The sequence below is a fragment of the Vidua chalybeata genome, chromosome 14, assembly GCF_026979565.1.
Source record: "Vidua chalybeata isolate OUT-0048 chromosome 14, bVidCha1 merged haplotype, whole genome shotgun sequence".
In the NCBI taxonomy this organism is placed as follows: domain Eukaryota; kingdom Metazoa; phylum Chordata; class Aves; order Passeriformes; family Viduidae; genus Vidua; species Vidua chalybeata.
Genome location: NC_071543.1, coordinates 9,786,126 through 9,805,496, shown reverse-complemented (window position 1 = coordinate 9,805,496; position 19,371 = coordinate 9,786,126). Strand labels below are relative to the sequence as shown.

Sequence of the window (19,371 nt, the reverse complement as noted above, 5' to 3'; positions counted from 1 at the left end):
GTTAATATGAGATTACCTTTTGCACAATCAGGACCAAGGAATCCTGGGAAGCAGTGGCAGTGGCCTGAGATACATTCTCCATTCCCATTGCAATTAGTAGAGCAGTCATCCAGGATTTCTGTTTATTCAGGCAATTGTGCACAAAGAAAAACATAAATTGGTTGAATTTGAAATGAATGGCATCTTCACCTCACTCTGCAGGACACATCTCGACATACAAATAGGTGCAGAAGCAGTAAAAAGCCCATTTTCATTCATAGGGAGCATAAAACAAAATTCCTGTTCAAGCAGCTTACAAATATTTATTAGATTTTTTTCTTGACAGCTTTGAGATAACAGGTGCATCATTTATATTACAACAAAAAGCTTTTAAAGTAAGTGTTCATGTAAAATTTACCACCATTAAAAGCACTGCAGGAACCTGAGTATTTGCTGAAAAATGTCCACATTAAACACTTTCTTTTCTTGCTGAAGTAATATGTTTGAAACCTGTTTATAGAGTAAATTGCCTTCTATCGTGTTCATTTGAACAATGTGAATTGAATCCCTTGGAGAAGGGCAGGATTTCCACTTCTATACAATCAGATAAACAAAAAAAATAATCTTTTGTACAGTGATGAAATTCAATGTGATAAAGAACTAAACTATATTTGAAGGGAAAAGAACCCCACCTTCAGTTCTAATCTTAAACTTGCCCATGTTTTATCACACAGCTTTGGATATTACGCCACTTAACCTCACACATCTGAGGACAAGCTCCTCCTAATCCAAGCTATGGATTAGCTGGTTCCAATTTACACATATATTTCCTACAGGAATGCAGTGGATTCACTGATTTATATGGATTTTCCATAAAGAATATGAATCTAAGATGATCTTGTGTGGAGGAGGTCACCGTCAGACCAGCTCCAGGACTGAGGGGCTCTGCAGCCCATGCAGGTGCTGGATGGGAGAGAGGCTCTGGGGCCAGGGGAGCTGGGACTGTCCAGTGGCCACATCCACTAAGAGATGTGGTGAAGTACCTCTGGCTGTAGGAAAATGGGAAACAATTTCCCACAAAATAATTGAGGAAAAAGAAGAAAATACTCAGATACTGCAATTAATAAAAATAACTGATATAACTGTATTTTGATCATAATTATGAGCACTTAGATAAGGATTAGCTCCTCTTGAAAACTCTTATGGTTATACGAATTCATTCTTTTCAGGCTATCAGTTTATACTAAAGAACAGATATTTGATATGCATCTGTTCACCAGATATCCACAACCTGTACACAGAGGTCTGTTTTGAAATTAAAAACCAGCTCATTTTTAGAAGGAAGATTTTTTCACAGAAATGCTGCTCGTTACTAATTTATTATATTACTGTTCATTATCAACTCTTCTATTGCTCTATGTGTGCACTTGCCTGCCTTCTCTCATTTTTCCTAGAATCACATGGCAAATGATCCCTACATTGACCTGAAGTGAAGAATGAATGGTCTGAGAAATTCCTCCCCTCTGTGTCCAGTTTGGGCTGCCCTTTATTCAGTTAACAGAATTACTTGGAAGCATGCCACGTTTTGCATGCATTTTACCCTCCTTGGGAAAGTCTGATCAGAATTTCAGTAAAAATCAATTTTGTACATAACTAACATGGAACATCTTGAAATACAATCTGACAGGTGCTGATGAGGGGCATGGCTGCTTCTCAGGAGCATTTGGCAGAGCTGCATCCAAGCTCTTGCTCTGTTCTCAGGTCCTGGCTAATTCCTTTGTTGGCAGAGATGTCAAATATGACTCTAGACCAGTCTGGATAAGAATAAGAAGAATGCCTCAAGTATAGAGTTTTTTTTTTTTTTTTTTTTTTTTTTTTTTTTTTTTTTTTGTGGAAAAGAAGAAACAATCAAGTTATGATGCACAGAAAACTGAGAGAGGAAGAGACACTGGTTATGAAAACACAATAGCTGGCAGTATGTTCAAATGCACAAGCAGTAGATTCTTGCAGCAGTGTGAACAGACTCTTTCCCAAAAATATCTTCTTGCAGGCATTTTGAAGATGAAGTACAAGGATTCCTGCCTGCACTGTGGCTCACACATTTCCCCCTTTCATAGTCTCTTCTGCTTATTGGCCACAGAAGGGATGGGACAACAACTTTTTTATCACATGCATCATGAATTAAAGTCTGGCAATTAATTTCAGTTTTGGGGTGGGGGTGAGGGGTGTGAGGGAAGGGGAGGAGTAGAAGTTATGCTACTAAGTGAAATATTAAGCTCTCCTGTATAAACCCTGCTGTCTTACAATAAAAATAAACAAGGGATCAGTATTTTGGATACTGGGCTGGGCTGGTGTTTGGACAGGTTTTATGGTCTTTGTAGAGCATCTGCAAAGATGCTTCATAAATTGCTTGAATCCTATTTTCTCAGCTGGAATCAAATAATGGCATATTTTCTTGCAAAAGTTCAACTTTTTTGAACAGAGCAAATATGAAATTTTACACCAGAATCAGTCATTACAACTCTAATTTTCTAATTTTTTTCTTCTATGCAAGTCCTTCAGAATCTGGATATTTGAATCATACTGTCCTGCTCTGCAAGGTGTTTACCACAAAGTAAAAATAGTATCCACTTGCTCTGAAGAGCAGATGGCATGTCCATTACTAGTAAAGACATCTTGCTCAACATATGGTAGAACAGGTTAACTAAAGGGTACAGTGGTTAAAGTCTTGCAGCAAACTGAGACTGTCATAAATACAACACTTCACCTAAATTTAAATTCCAAGAAAGCCCTATGTGTGAGGACTGCTCACTCACAACACCTACATCTGCAAACACTTGCCCACCTATACGTGTTAAAAAGGCACGAGGAATCTCATATGCCTCCTGTATTTGTCCTTTGTATTCCAAACAAAATGGTGCATTTGAGTAACTGCATAAAAATCCAGCATCCATCCACCAAACAACACACACAAACAAATCCACAAAAGATTTTCTAAATTACAACTGACTAAAATACTGGAAATAAGGACTTAAAGCCTGGATAATTTTTGTAGGATTTATGGCCCACAAAAGTAGAGAGGGCAGATATAATCACTTTTACTTGGAAAAAGATAACACCAGAAATCATTCAAGCATTTAAACTATCACATAAAAATCTTAACACATGAAAACTTCACACTTAATTTGATAAGATCCATCTTTTATATACAAATATTGTTATTTGTCTAACATTGGCTTACCACAATGTTGCTCCCTGGAGGTTAATTAAACTAAGCTGAAATAAAACATATTTAAGAGAATACTTAAGAGGAGTTGGAATACATCAAATACATCTTTGCAATGTAATAATCAGAATAATAATTATATTGTGATTTCTCTTACCAATAGCTGTAGTTAGTACAAACACTTGCTCTACTTTCTTTCCATCATTGTAGAATGCCATATGCCAAGCTCCTTGATCCATGTACTCGATGAAACCTGTCTCTTGCAGTGAAGTCAAGATCAGGTTCCTGGGAGCTTGCTGAGGCTCCTCTGAGTTTTTTGGTTCCTGTTTAATTAACTGTTTTCCATCCATCAGTTTTACAAAATCAAACTGAAATAATAACGAGCAAAAATTAACCACCTAGCAAATATTCATTAATCTACTCTGCATGTCTCCTTCAAACATGAATAAACAGTTGAAATCTTAAGAGGAATTGCCTAAGTATTCACCGATGTGGACAGCAATTGCATAACCTAGTCAATTTGGCTTAAGTTTACATAGAAAAAGCATTACCATTGGTCAGAAATGTGGCAGCAAAACTGGCACAGCTGTTTGCTATAGTAGGGTAAAATCAGACTTGCTGCACTAGATACAGCAGATTTAGTCCAAAAATTACATCTCTTCAATGGGAATAATTCCTAAATTCCCAAGGTGTAGTGCCTGTGCTATGCAGCTATTCATCTCAAATGCCAAGAGCAGATTCAAAACCTGTTGTTCTATACCAGATTTTTAAATCCTTGCCCCCTAATATTACTATCAAATATCAAAACTTAAATATACTTTTTCTTTATATTTAATTTTAGTAATGCAAATAAATAAATATTTTTACAGGAAATTTCTTAATACCTAACCAAGTGGATGCTGTCAACTTCAATGCCTGTTAACCTCAAAGCACCAGAGATTTCTATGAATCCCTATTCAAGAAATATATATATTTTTCTAGTTTTTTTTAGACATTCTGATTTTTCAATAAAGTTCATTGTCAGCTCAACTGAAGATCCAGCTTCAATTTAAGTCACTGACAGCTGAAAGTGCTTATTTCTAATATCAAAAATCTAGCAAAAATTTTTTGAGGTTAGAGTAGATGATCTCCAGTGGTCCATTATAAACAATCTTTCCATGATTCCATGTATGTTTGTCACACTCTGTGGAGTGTGCTCCTGTTATAAAGAAAGATGAAAAATTTATTATCCATAGAAATGACAGCTTCATATGCCAAATACATTAAGCCTAAAAAAAAAATTGAATGTGACCAGCAATATTGAATGTGTTGAATGTGACTGCTTAGCTAGGTTTCCTCTTGCAAAATCCCCAGGAGTAAGCACTCAAAAATAATTTTGATCTTAGAAACCAGAGACAGCTTTTTTTCTTTTCTGTTGACTCTTTACACTGACTGTACAATCTGTTTTAAGGGAATCACAAAAAAATTAAAGCATTTTCAAGTGAACAGGAATTTCATCCCTTGCATAGAAGACACTGGATCTATGCAGCAGGACAGTGTGTACCTGTTCAGCCTCCCAGACAGTCACATCCCTGAGGTCACAGCTGCTGTCCTGTCTGGTATGACACTGCTCTGAGAGAGCATGGTTTGAGGTATTGCTAGAGCTCAGTAAAAGAAAAGGATAAGCACACTGGTTATAGCCAGTCCTTTCCTCCCTCTCTGCTTTGTGAACACTCCTGTCCGCTGCTGATTGAAAACGTGTGATAGAATGAGGATCATTTCCAATTACCTGAGTGTGAGTAGGTGGGATGTTTCTTCTGCCATAAATTCCCAGCAGAGAATCCTTTGCCAGTGAAATGTTAAATTTCAGGTACACGGGGTGATGTATGGTAATTTGGAAGCGCCAGAACAAACCAGGGGGGATGGTCTGCATAACTTGTGCTCCAATCTCTACTTCTCCCGTGTCTATGGCCCGGCCCTTCTGAAACACTGATTTTCCAGAAACAAACAAACAGTCAGTTGAGTATTTACAGTGGGTGAAGAGAGAAGGTTACAAGGTGTAAACATGCCTTAGATATTGGAATATACAAAAATCAACTTCTAACACTGATAACTGCATTTTTTATTCAACAAGTTGGAAAACACAAACAAATGTGAACAGCATATTTCCAACAACAGGTGTCATGGGGTATTTTTTGTCATGATTTTTGCTGTAAATCTTGTAACACTTTACTGAAAATGAAAGGGTTGAACTGCTGCTGTGTAGACCATGGTTTTTGCCCATCAACTATGCAACCAAAACCACATTCAGCTGTGAATGCACAGAGCAAAGACAGTGGGAAATTCTTCCTCTGGCACAGATTTCAGACTGCTGCTGACAGGGCATTGCAGAAGCTACACAAATGGTCCCCAGTGAGGACAGAAAATCCATCAAACCTGGTAGTTCAGAGCCCCTGTCCAAGGCCCGGATTTCTATTAATCACCGTTCCTAATGGTTTTATTATGGTACCTGAAGAAGTAAAGAACATCTGTTCTGGCTTGGTCTTCATGGAAGCGTAATAGGGGCATGAGGACAGGGAAAGGCACTCTTAAGATAAAACTGGCATACTTTCATAATGCTGAACAATAAATTTGCAGACATCTAGAATGTGTACCTTCACACATGCGTGTGAGAGTGCTGAAACACAAAGAGAAATGGAATGCATAAGGAAGACTTTGCCAAACTAAATTGGAGTTGGCTTGCTTTGTTGGCTTATATCACCATCTTTATGTTTTTTACTGCCTGTCTGTGATCAGCATTGTGACATGCTGCAAATCACAGACCCAATCCTGCTAACATTTGAGCTAATTCCATTGAAAGGTTTGCAAAACTCTTGACATTTCCATACTCTGAATTAAAGTAAAAGCAGGATAGTGTGTGGCATTAGAGGACAAGTCAAGAGAAGATTGAATTCAGCTGCCATACCCATCTACGTTTCATTTCATTCCAGAATCACAATGAAAAACAACCAGGAGCAAAGTGACTGGAGCCTCATCTTTTACAATATATGCATATAAATATCTAATCCAACATAATGTATGTGAAATTTTATAAATCACCCCTGGAAATGAAAACAGCAGTAGCAAAGCTAGGGCCAGCTTTTGCCTGAGTGTGTTGATAACAAAGACCCTCTGTGGGACCTTACGTAGGCTTTAACTAGCGTAGGAAGTACTTAACATTCTTAATGAATAGAGATTTAATTTACAAGGCAGGAGCAATTCTCAGGGCACCAGATCTTCCAGCTTTACAGCTGCTTTGTGTCATCAAACCCACAGCAAGAATGAGAGACTAACTTATAACACCTTACCATGTAAATACATCTATTTTTAGAGTAGAAACTTGTAATTTAGTACTCTAAAAATACATCACTTAGTTTCTGAGTTAAAATATTTCCAAATTGCTACTTGAACAATGTTCAAGGTTAGACTACTTCTGCCCAAGTTACTTCATGGAAAAAATTTTGAATGTTGAGTTTTGAAAAGAGAATTAAACTTTCTCTGTTGTACAATGAAAGTGGATTCCTTTCCACCCCAGCCCATAAAAGATCCTACTTGGCTTATGTAAATTTAAAAACCTTCTCTCCTATTTCCAATACTCTAGAGATATTAAATCTTAATGATTCTTTGCTAGCAATTACCCTATGTTAAGTAAAACACTATGGTACTTTTTGATGATATTGACACATGGTAATTAATATGATTCAATTACAAGACAGTAGAGCACTAAGTAAATCAAGGATACAGTATAATTTTTGAAGTTAAAGGCATTACTGGTCAGTGTTCACATACAGTACTTATTATATTTTGTTGTGAGAAGGTCTGTTTCCTTGTTGAAAAGCAAAAGTGTTATGTTGTCACTCTGGGTGAATTCTCACTAACTGATATTATCAAATTATGCTGAGTATCATATGAGTGTTGTGATGCACCTCAGGAGTTTTTCCACATTTGGCTGAAAATACCTTTAGCAATAATTTAATATAAGCTTTAAAAAAACCAGATGTACTTATATGTACATATATCTCATCCCTTGGGAAAGAAGTGCAGGCTGCTGTTCACAATGCTAACAGGAAAATATACATTCTTATCTGCCCCTATGACACAGTTGCAGAATTCCTACCTTTCAAGTGCTAATTTTTCAGACAATCACAGAGCATGGAAAGGCCTTTGTAGGAGTCATGTCTGAAATGCATATTTTCATATTCACTGAGCCACTCTGCTTTCTTTACAGAAAAGGAATTTAGCTTTATTCTGTGTTTAGTTGAACTAAGCAGATATTTGGCTGTACAAAAAAGGCACCTGAAACACACTCCTCACAGATGATCCTTGTGTACTTGCTCTTTCTTGAAAAAATCCAAAATAAGCTTTTAAAGTTACAGCACTGCAATACAATTCTGCTCTTGTTGTAAAAACATTTTGTAAAAACATTTTTTTGTATGACAAAGTATCATTTAATTATCTATATTCAATTCCTTGCACAGCTCCCAATCTTGCCAGCTAGGGTATTAATTCTCCCCTATGCTTTCTAAGCACAGTTTCCTCAGAAGTCTAAAACAGAAGATAGATTCCTAATCACAGCTTTCTCTTGGCTTCAAGAAAGAAAAACTCTGAACAGCGTGGTGCCAATTACCTCCACAAGAATATACCCATACGCTTATTATTACTGATCCTGAAACAATCAATTTCCTTGTACTCCCCTGATAAATACCAGCATCAATAGGATATCTGACTTTTTAATCACATTACTACATCTTAAAATGTTAACTCATGTTAATTCATAGCTGTGGGTCAGTGTGTTATAATGTGACTTCTTGAAGAAATCTGACTTCCTGGTTTAAAAACTTGATTTTCATTAAAAGATTAGTTAAAAATATATGCTTTCAAAGTATGGAAAAGCATTCTGTGCTGCTGCATTGAGTTGGGAAAATGTGAGGTCACCAGTATCTGACAGCAGTTATTTATTCCTGTGAAATTACATCAGAGGCTTCAAGTTTACAGGCAAAGCATCAACTTTCTGTGGTATCCTGCTGTAGGGAAAGGAGTTGCCTGTTTCCAAGTTCTCCTTTTCATCACTTCTAGATGGAGGATTTGTTAGGAGGATTGTGAATAAAATTACTGATATATATTAAAAGTGATGGAGAAAAAGAGAACAAGCAAAGACTAGCCAGAGTCAGACTATGCATGTACTAATTCCAGATGATTTTTCTTGTGTTTTCCCAAGTGTATACTCCTTCCTATCTTAAACTCTGGATTACATGTTACCCCCAAAATGTGAAAGGGGACAAGTGAGACAACAGTGTAGGTCTGTTCCTCGCTGACCTCTGAAACTGCTGGATAAGCCCTCAGTGAAATGGCTCTGCTATCACAGGACTCTGTTCTTTAGTGTTGTGGGGGAGTTGTGTAGCTACACTAAAAACTGGGATTCCCAGGGATAAGGCAGGTGGTTTGCATTTTTACCCACTACACTTTATTGATTTGCATATTCTTTTCTCTGTTTCCAGCCATCTAACTTCTAAGATTTTTGATGCTTTTGATGTTTTTTCTACACATCCTTCTTTGGAAGCCAAATGCATTGGAAAAGCGTTTATTAAATCTGTAATACATTGACAAAAAGATTTTATGCAGTTGAGAAGAACTAATTGAGGTATTTTCCATGGTGCACCAGGACAAAAATATAAAAATGTATAAAACATTTTCTGCAACTCACTACAAATCCATTCTATGGGATGAAATAATGGAAAACAACATCGCTGTCTCCTTACATGTACTTCTATTGTTCATTTATCTAATATGATCTCTATCCAGTTGTGCCACACTGATTTGGAAGATCATTGATGTGCAGTACAATCTTCCTCCTGGAGGGACTGGTACAACAATGTTCCACTTTGTTGCATATTTTCAGCCATGGAACTTACCCAGAACACACAAAATCAGATCTCTGCTCCGCTCTAAAATTTGAAAGCTCTGGAAATCTCCTATCACTGCAGAGCTACCCATACAATTTTACTTTTCTCCTAACAACTGGAAAGATTAGGTTTCATATTCCACTCCCATTCACTTTGATCTGATCTGATTTATCCACTTGTTCTGTGTACCATAAAAAGAAATGGGAAGGCCATTTGCTTTTTATGGTCAGAAAGCATTGTCACAATGGTCGATGGGAAGCACGGGCCAGAGCATGTGACTTGTACTGGGGCAGGTGATCGAACAGTATTAATTGACAGGACTTATGAGGAAGAAATTGCACATCTCAGACAGATCCTTCTCTCTCTTTCACACCCTGGCTGCACAGCCCACTCCTTTCCTATCCTAGCTCAGGCACTTCAAGAGGTCTGGTTCAGCCACTTTCTTGGCAGAAGATGATCTGCATTCTTTAACAAAGCCATTTTCTGCTGCTGTGAAGGACTGACGTGGCCAGGTTGTGCAGGAGACAATCCCTGCAGAGGGCACAGGGACACAGGGAGCTGCAGAGGGAGGTGGGAAGGCAGAGCAGGGCTGTGCCCCTGGCAGCAGGGAGCTGCCACAGTGGCTCAGGCATTTTGTGAAGCCGTGGGAGATCCCTGGGAGCTGATTCACTGTGACTGGGTCAGCCGGGATGTGACAGCGCGCTGAGCTTTAGCTTACACCTTCAGGAACTGGATGCCTTGAAAAGCATTAAGATTTATACTCTTGTGCACATTCTGACCTGTCAATACAAAGAGGTTCCCTTTGCCTGAGACTGACTTTGGTCTGCAAGACAGGCACAGTGTCAAGCCCTCTGCACAAGAGGAAACGAGGCAAATATGGTCTCCCCTTCTTTGTCTTAGGACAGAAGCCAAACATTCTCATCTCTTCTTTCACTGTACCACTGAACCTTCCTTTTCTAATGGGCTGGTTGCTAATTTCAGTGAAAGTTTTGCTAAAGGAACATATCTGGTTATGGGCTTTTCATACCCATTTTAAAATGATACTAAAGAAGATAGAACCTGAACTCAAAATACTGTCAAAATGTAGAAAATACAGGATCTGTACAGCAGTAATATTTAACTATTCATCATCTGCCTGGCTTCTCATTTACACATACCTTTTTTTTCTGTTTTATCCGAAGCTTTTCCTCCAATTGGTGAGTAAGTAGTATCCATGGGTTCTGTTCCTTTATTTCCTTTGCTAACTCCATTTTCATAGAGCTCCCCTACCACAGGCTGTAGTTGCCAGGTTAAACCAAACAAGTGTACTGCTGCAAAAAAATGAAGACAAATTAATTGATGTCTAAACTACAGCACCTTCAGTGAGACTACAAAAGAATGCTATGACCCACTTTCTGCAAAGTCAAGTATTACTTTATCCTTTTAGTAATAAATCAGAAATTCAAGGGGGCTAATGAGCAATTTACCATTTTACCTTAAAACTCAATGTTTAATTAGTTTCCACACTTTCTTCTGGAGCTCAGCCAGGTCAGGGTGATGAATTTCTGCAGCAATTAATGGAATTACTTGCACTTAAAAGGATAACAGTTGAATAAATTCAATATTGTGTGACAGATTCTAATGCTGTATCAGTGTTGTCCCTCAGCTTTTGACTGTTAATGATCTCAGATTTTGTTGACAAAAGCAATGACACCAACTAAAACTTCTCACCTTTCCAATCCAGTTTGAAGTGAAACTGTGCCCTGCGCTGAAACTGCACTCTGAAACCCTTTCATTTAGGTTAAACATCAGCAAAAACTTACTCTTACTTACTGGTTACTTACTTAACCAGACTTACTCTAGAACTGCACTGCAGATAAAAAGCTGGCTCTACATCTAAAATGTATGCAATTATTCAATAACACACATTAACAGAAATATAGTTGTTATTTATGTATGTACAAGGAAAATGACTAAATAATCCTTTTTAAAAGTTATAAACTATCTTTATTGCCATATGCAGGGGCTGCCTACTCTACTTTGCCTGCAGAGCCATTCATATTTTCTGCTTTCCCTTCTTTGTTTCTGATCTGAGGCCTTGAAGGATGGTTGGAGAAAGACAGCAACAGGGGATCTTATTGTAGTATAACATGCCAGTATTGCAGTTAGTGTAGACAATTACTTAGGTCTTAGTGAGAAGGGCAATTTATTCCAAGGAAGAGATTGCCTTAGCATTGAAGTAGCTCAGCAGGGAGGACTGATGACTCACTAAAATATGGATTGAGGATGACCCCCAGTGAGGAGCTGAAATTGTCACATGAAGAGCAAAGCTGGAGCAGCAGCTCTTTAGCTACATGCAGCAATTTGCACTGAGTAGGATCTGCCCACAGTGGTAGCCTAAAAGGCAATATATTTGCTCTTCCTGAATCATGTAGGAACTTCAGAGACTCCCAGGAGAAATAAGTGTGATCTAGAATAGGTCTTGCATTAAGAAAGTACATGGTTTTATTCTGCACTTGTACATACTTCAAGGAAAATATCTCAATACAACCAGGAAAGTTGGAGTCCAGTTCCCATGTGTTTGGTCACAAGTCTCCCCTGCACACTGAAAAGTTAAATTATAAAAATTCAACAAAATCCCAAGCCTTGAATGGATTCCTGTCAAGGACTTGGGAACACTACCACAAGAATGCAAAGATGCCAAACTACAGTAATTAATTCCAGATCTGTGCACTCCAGGGTCACCCAACTACAGATACACGATCCAAATCAAGCAGATGAGAGCATTACTACTGAATTAGTGAGGTGACAGTATTTGTGAGAAATTTACTGCATCTCAAACCACTGACTCACCATCAGATCTGGATTCTGGAGACTGGGCAGCACATACCCACTCCCCAGAAGATGTATTAGAAGTGTACTTCTAAGCTTTCTGGTGTCAGTTGTGAGATCTCAAGCCTGGATTGCTTCATATTCTATGGTCTTGAAATCACCAAGGGACCATGATAACACTTTGAAGAATCTTGCAGTTAGATCACACAGAGTTAAGGTCTGAGTTTTGAGATTCTTAATGTGAGACAGATCACTGCCATGTACAACAAAAAGCAGCCTTGACATCTCTAGAGTAAGTGCTCTTGTTCTTGGCTTGAGCTTCTGGACATTATTATTATTTAAAGAGTTATTAACAACAAAAGGGAACATAGTTCAATGAGACTGATAGCTAATGAATGCACATTTCATTTACACTAATGCAAATAATTATATAAGCACTTGAAACAGAAGCAGAACACAACTGTCCACATCATTAATAAGCTTTTAGTAGTTATGGAATTCTGAATATAATACAGTTGCTTTCTTATACTATTCCCATTGTTGTTATCATTCATTTCCTAGGACAGTATTTGCACATGCTGCAGAGGGTACATCACAAAGCCAGGGCTGAATGTGTGCTGCACCTTTTCCTTGGTGCATGCCTTTGCCACACTGCACACTCTGCACACGTTATCATCCACTCACACCAATTCCAGCCCTTTACTGGCTTTGTCTTCCTTTGGGCTGGGGAAGTGCTGTTGTTTTTATAGATTGTGCCAAAGCTTGGCAAGCTGCAAAACTATCTCTGTCTACGTTTGACAGTCAGCTTCCTCCTTGGAAACACCAACTGCGTGGCAGAGAGGATGGTCTCTGCCAGGCTCGGATGTCTCATCCCTGGGAGGTGACACAGGGCACCAGACTTGTGCTAAACAATGGGCACAACTGAGGGTTGTACAGCAAAGCATATGGCTGTGAAAATAAGATCTACATGAACTGACCTGGATTACTTCAACCACTGCAGAAACCCAGACACCTTGCAATCTTAAAATCATCCCAATTTTCATTTCATTAATTATAGCTACTGAGAAATTACCTTCAGATCCAGGTGTCACTCTGAGACTAAGCAGACCACAAACACCAGTGGAAGGTATTAACTCCTAGAGATACTTTTTCAGAAGTTAACTATAGGGAATGACTGATACTTATTTAGCAGACACAGAGCCCTCTCTAACCTCTTCATTTTCTGTGATACTTTTCTTTTACACAGGGTATACAAAATTCCTATGGAGCTTTTTTCCTACAACGTATGTACAGCATATTTTAAATAGACAGTTATTTCACCAAATAAGATTACATAAAACTTTCAAATCTCCATCTCTCAAATCTCTTTAGAAATAAGTAGGCATGTACTGAATTTCGTTAAAAAGCTCAAAAGAACTTCCCTTTTGAGTTATTCGCCCTTTGATTTTTTTCTAGTGGATTTCTGACTTTTACAAAAGGGGCACAGAAAACGCTTTGCAATTCAAGTGTGGGCCACAATGTCATTTCCCCCAGCATAAATCCATTTGCAAGGTTCTCTGCTGTATTTCCCATGTGTAATGCCCAGGTGTAAGCTCCTACTCCACAGAACAAATAGGAGATGATACCATCACTCAGTCTAACTTAGTACTGGGCTGGGTAAAAAGGAGGGAGATTCACTTTCTGATCAATGTCTCTGCCCTTTCCTCCAAGCTCAACCTTCTGAAGACCTTGACTGCAGCACCCTCGAGGGCTGGCTGCTGACTAACAGTTTGAAACCCACCATTAGGACTAAGGAAGCATTAGATGATGCAGCTCAACTTCACACAGAACAGGCTCTGAAGTTTGATGACTACACTTACATTACAGAAGAAGCAAAAGCTACTCTGGGCTTGTTAGCTGGCATGATTGCAAGATTCACACTTCTGTTAGGAGGAATTGTGGTGAGTCAGCAGGAGCATCAGACCCTAACTTCCATCAGCTGGCCTAACCAAACCTCTCCTCTGACAGCTGAGTGCAATATTCTCCCTGCTGGGAGGAACTGCACTCATCTGAAAAGATATTCTTTCTTGCCTTGCTTGAACATCCAGTATAATCACCTGTAAATAATGACATTATTACTTTGCTCTGTGCAATCTATGAGTTGCACGTTGCCATGACCAGAGTTGTACATTGCTTTCACTGAGGTGATCTGGAGGCAAAATTAATCTGAAGGCAAAATTTGACCCTCTACATAATGTGGGGAGATAGGGCTTACATGATGGATACTACCATACCTATATTTCATTTATATTTTAGTAGATAGCCCTTTTTAATTCAAAGTTTCTGATAAGATTCTAGCACAAAAGTTGACACAGTTGTGTGTTTCTTTTTTTTTTTTTTTTTTGTTTTTTTTTTTTGTTTTTTTTTTTTTTGTTTTTTTTTTAGCATGCATTATGAATGTTATGGCAAAAACTAAATTTGGAGGAGTCTGTAGTCAGTGGATTTGAAGAGACTGGAGGATGCCACAGGATTATGATGAACCTAAAATTTTTCCTCAGCCACCCTGCCCCTGGCCAGGCCACACAGTGGAGCTGTGCAGAGTGATTTTAAATGACCTCTCTCTCCAGTACAGAAGATCCTAGTCATAGTGCAGAGCTTTTCTTAGCTAAATTATTATACTTCTTAGGTAAAAAAATAATTATTAGGTATAAAACAGATCTCTTGCAGAAAAAGAAATATTAAAGGCCTACATCATCTAACCTTTCAATAAATTTCTTTAATGGAATCTACAGCAAAGAGATGAAAAGTAAGTGTGACTTTATGCTGTCTAAGGGATTTTCCTTACTCAGAGGCAGATTTCTGTTGCTTCATGTTACTGCTGTAACTGAAACCAGGAAGGCCATGTTCAGAACAAAAGCTTGGGTCTTCACCTCTGAAGTAACTGACCAGATCACTTATTTTGTTCAACAGTTAAACAAAACAAACTGACATCCAGACTGACTACCTCAGTCCCCAAAATTCTACCGCATACTCAGGTAAATATCCACAAAGATAAAATCAATTTTTTTTAGAACTGGCTTTGTAAACTGGATTAACCTGCCATCTGCTAGGAAGCCAATGATCTAATTTAATTTATTCTCTTCTACCTTCTGTGTAAGCACAGCTTGTCAACTCCGGTGCTACATGTTTGGCAGAATGTGAATAAGAGCCTTGGCTCCAGTGCAAAAGAGACACTCAGTAGTGAGGAGACATCAAAAAAGTCCTGTGCAATAAGTACTTACTACCTGCGAGATGAACTTCAAAGGACAAAAAATCCTGCATATGTGAAGCTCCTCCAAATTGCTGACCTCCACTAAAGACTTCTGTTTAGCTATCTCTGCTTTTTTACAGAATCTCAGTAGATCATCCCCCTGAAGCCCAGACTTCAGAAGAAATGTATATCAGCAGCTGACTATTCTTTCTGCACCTGCTCTAAGTGCCAGAAAATTATTTGTTTCTGTAATTGCTAGCAGGTTCTGTTTATAAAACTGGATTTCACTTTGGCATAAAGCCACAGATGCACCAGTGTCTTAGTTCCAGTAAAGGTGAATTAATGAGAAAAATACCTGAACACAAGAGCCAGAATCTAAGTTTTGATCATGACCTTTAGAAGAGGTGATCTTCTGTAAGCTCATTTTACAATTCTGCTGTAAACAGATTTCAGAATTTCAGGCTTTTAATATTTGATACAGTCTTCAGAATATTTTTAAAAATCCATATTAAAGTGGCAAATTGTTTTGATCATCTAGGGCATTTAATAAAGACTTCTTCCACGTGTTTGTTATAACCATCTTAACTCCCAGCACTCTCCTCTTTCTTAAGAAGTCTTATCTTTATACCTAATATATTTTTATACCTGAAAATACAAATATACCCCCCCTCCCCTGCAATCCTCCTAGAGGGATGGTGGTTTCATTTTTCATTACCGAGTCATATTTTATACTTAGGAACAAATAAAACCTAGTCTTGGGCAACAGTAAATGCTTCTCCTCTGAATACTTAAGAGATTTGTGACAGTATCATGCTCCTCAGTAATCCAGGAGAGCAGACATCACAATTCCCAGCTGAGAGATCCTGATGAATCTGTCTCAGTGAGAGCTCCCCCACTAAGGAGTTCAATGGCATTTCAGGGTTATGCATCTGTATCACAATGTTTGCATAACCCTGAAACACCTAGCACTGTTTACTATACCATTATATTCTTCAGTGTACAGCAGTATATTTTCCCCTTGATCCCTCTCTGCATAATTCCTTTTTTGCTACTTTTATACATTGTCTAAAGAGACACAAGCAATGTTATAAATCTATGCACTGAGATACATATGTCCTTAAAATTTGGCCAGCCTTTCCCAATGTTGAAACCATCATTCCTCTCCCATGTACATGGAGTGAGAAATGACAGGTCACAGTGTCAGGCAGCACAGAGGCTTTAATTTCCTTACCCTTCATGTGAGTATAATTTAAGACCCAACACCTACCTCCAGCGCCTACTCATAAATAGTGATAATATCATGAAGGATAGGGATGACTTCATATTCATACTTGAGAATTCATTTGTATATAAAATAGTCATTTCATAGTCAGGGATGGTTAAATCCAAGAACATGAGATGCAATTTTCAGAGGCACTGAACATTTGCATCACCTGCTGAAATCAATAGGAACAGTAGGAGTTCTGCGCCTTTGATCAATAGGACCAGTGATTTGCAAGTCCAAAATCAGCTGCTGATAAAATGGTAAAGTATCATGGAAGACAAATCCTACTCACTAACGGGCTAAAAAATAACTAGTAAATGAGCAGCCACAGCACCCATTGTATTGTCCTTAAAGGAAATGACATGGTGTTGCAAAAAACCAAAAGAAATACTGTATTTCTTATTCTATCTCTTGCATTTGCCTAATTTATTCTTTAATTTTTTGGCAAGACTCTCAGGCAGACCAGGAACTGCTGGTGGAGCTGCTGCAGCCCCCCATGCATTGGTGAGAGGCATCAACATCACCTCCCTGAGGTGTGTCCCAACTGCTCACCTGCCTCACTGCCCACATATGTGGGCAAATTAAACAACCTTGCCCCAGATTTATGTGATTTACATTTCTCAACACACAGGAAAACAGAAAAATGAAAAATAAAAGCATGCAGGACTTTCTCCATAGAAAATAATTCAACGCATTTACAATTACATTTCCAGTAGTGTGAAGACCAAACATGCACTTTATGAAATAAGTTTTTTCTGGAGTAACTACTATGACTTTAGAACCTATTCACAGAGATTGCTCCTGTTGAAGTGAAAATATGTGTTTTTCTTGATAAACTAAAGATTTTCAATAAATCTGCTTTTATACAACCATCAACAGTGTTCTATAATTTCCATACTGTCCATATAATAGTCAAATTTATTTCAGAAAGGCCAAATAGTAAACACAGTGATTATAGGCCAAAAGAGAAATAGTATTTTTTTAAACTGAGTAGTAGTTCACAGGAGAGAGAATACAGAAGAATTACATGTTCTTATGTAAAAGCTTTGCTATTGAGTCTCACTGATAAGATGGAAAGGCTGAAAAATAAAAGAACAAAATAATTTTGCTAGTTCACCTTTTGACTGAAAAGAAATCACAGCTTAGAGCACTCTGGCACAGGTCTCAGTTCATTACAAACATAAGACCCACTTATAAATTTTGATGTGGAATAAGCTTCATGTCTCTTAAGACTCTGGAGATGTTCTGACTTTAGACTGAGATTTGGGCGTAGTTTTAAAAGTAACATGTAGCTCAAGCATTAAATAGCAGTGAAAAATACTTGAAAAAGAACATTTAAGTTCTTAGATAAGGAGAAGACAAGGCTTGATGTCAAAGCTTGATCAACACTCATTTGGCCTGAAATTGCAGTTCATGGTAAGTTAATGCAGGCTATGCCAAAAAATACAATGATGAAAACAATTTTGCCTTTTACAAGTCCCCCTTATTTTTCCAGTAACAACTGGTGAGCTGATCACAGGTTAAGTTTGGTCCTGAAAATAAAATGAGTTTTGTTTTACAGTGTAGGCCCACATCTGTTGTGATTGCTCAGACACAACTTCTTCTGACTTGAAGAAAACCTGGTGGAGTGAGGTATCTGAATAATGGTGAGCAAAGAGAAAACACTTGGGGGAGTGAATTTTAACTTCAGAGTGTTACACACAGTCTGAATTTCTATATTCAACTGCTTGTTTAAAACATGCACATTTAAATTTTTGATGTGAAAAGATATGCAAATATGCAAGCCTACAGAGCCAGTGAACTCTGAAAACCATTTATATGCTATGATTCAAACCCAGCAAAAGGGAAAGAACTAAGGTATCTGAGTCATAAGAAGAGACCATAAACTTATCTAAATATTTAACCAACCAGAGATGGGCAAAAGGAATATTCCCTTGGAATAAGCTAATTAAGACCACCTGAATTTGCAGGAAAGCTTACACAACTGAAAAATTTCTGGAGAAAACAAGAGCAAATAATGGCATCCTTAAAATTTTTTTGAATTAGAACTCCTGGATCAAAAATTTGTATTTTTCCCATAGAAAACATAAATAGGAATAGTAATAATTTATAAAATGCAAAGACATTTCCATTTTACCTGCTTCTGCGTAACTAAACATGCTACATCCTTGTGTTACCAAGATATGACAGACACATCTACAGGAGAGTCACACAGAGTTCTTTAATTCCTGGTGACAAGGACTGCTTCCAGCCTTCTCAGGCTGATGACATATAGCACTACATCCCTAGAAAGTTACAGAAATTTCAGTGGCAGACTTGAAATCTAAACAGGGATGAAAGAGGCAATGCTTCATCCAGATAAAATCTAAATAGTGTGGGTGGGATAAAATGTGCAGCAAACAGATGAGGCTCCAAAAATGATACAGCCTGTCCTAACCGAGGGCATATGCTCACCAGCTGTTATGTAAATCTGCAATTAATGGAGCTTACAAGGTCCTCAGGTGCTTGCAAATCATCATGCACCAGAAACTCTCAAATCTGCTTTCCCATATGCATTAGGTGAGGATGCTAGGAAAAAATCCCTCCTGATGAGCATCTTGCTGACAATACCCAGAACTTTGTCACTGTGGGACCGAAGAAAACCTCAGTGGGAAACAAGAAATTATTGAAATTTTAATAATTTCACTATAGATATGTTTATTCAGAGAGTATAGAAAATCAGTGGCCATTCATCAGTTTGGAGGTATCTGTACTTGTATTTCTGTCAAGTTTTACCAAGTATGAACTGCACTCTTTCAGGAAAACCTGGAATTATTCCCATTCAAGCTACAGGGTATCAGGCATACTCTGGCTCCTGCCACCTGTGAACTGCCATCTAAAACAACAGTCTAAGAGTGTGTGAGACAGCAAAAACAAATTACATTTCCCTTTGTTTACAGAA

At 38.1% G+C, this 19,371-nt stretch overlaps 1 protein-coding gene across 1 annotated transcript in view; it reads right to left on the bottom strand.

Annotated features, from left to right (window-relative positions):
* TENM1 (teneurin transmembrane protein 1) overlaps positions 1-19,371 on the bottom strand; it is a 304,289-nt gene that overhangs the window by 117,269 nt on the left and 167,649 nt on the right. The window contains exons 6-9 of the mRNA XM_053955867.1: positions 10,284-10,436; positions 4,974-5,173; positions 3,363-3,573; positions 17-118 (exon numbers count right to left, since the gene is read on the bottom strand). Of these exons, the coding sequence (XP_053811842.1) occupies positions 17-118; positions 3,363-3,573; positions 4,974-5,173; positions 10,284-10,436 (666 nt within the window). The remainder of the gene's footprint in view (positions 1-16; positions 119-3,362; positions 3,574-4,973; positions 5,174-10,283; positions 10,437-19,371) is intronic.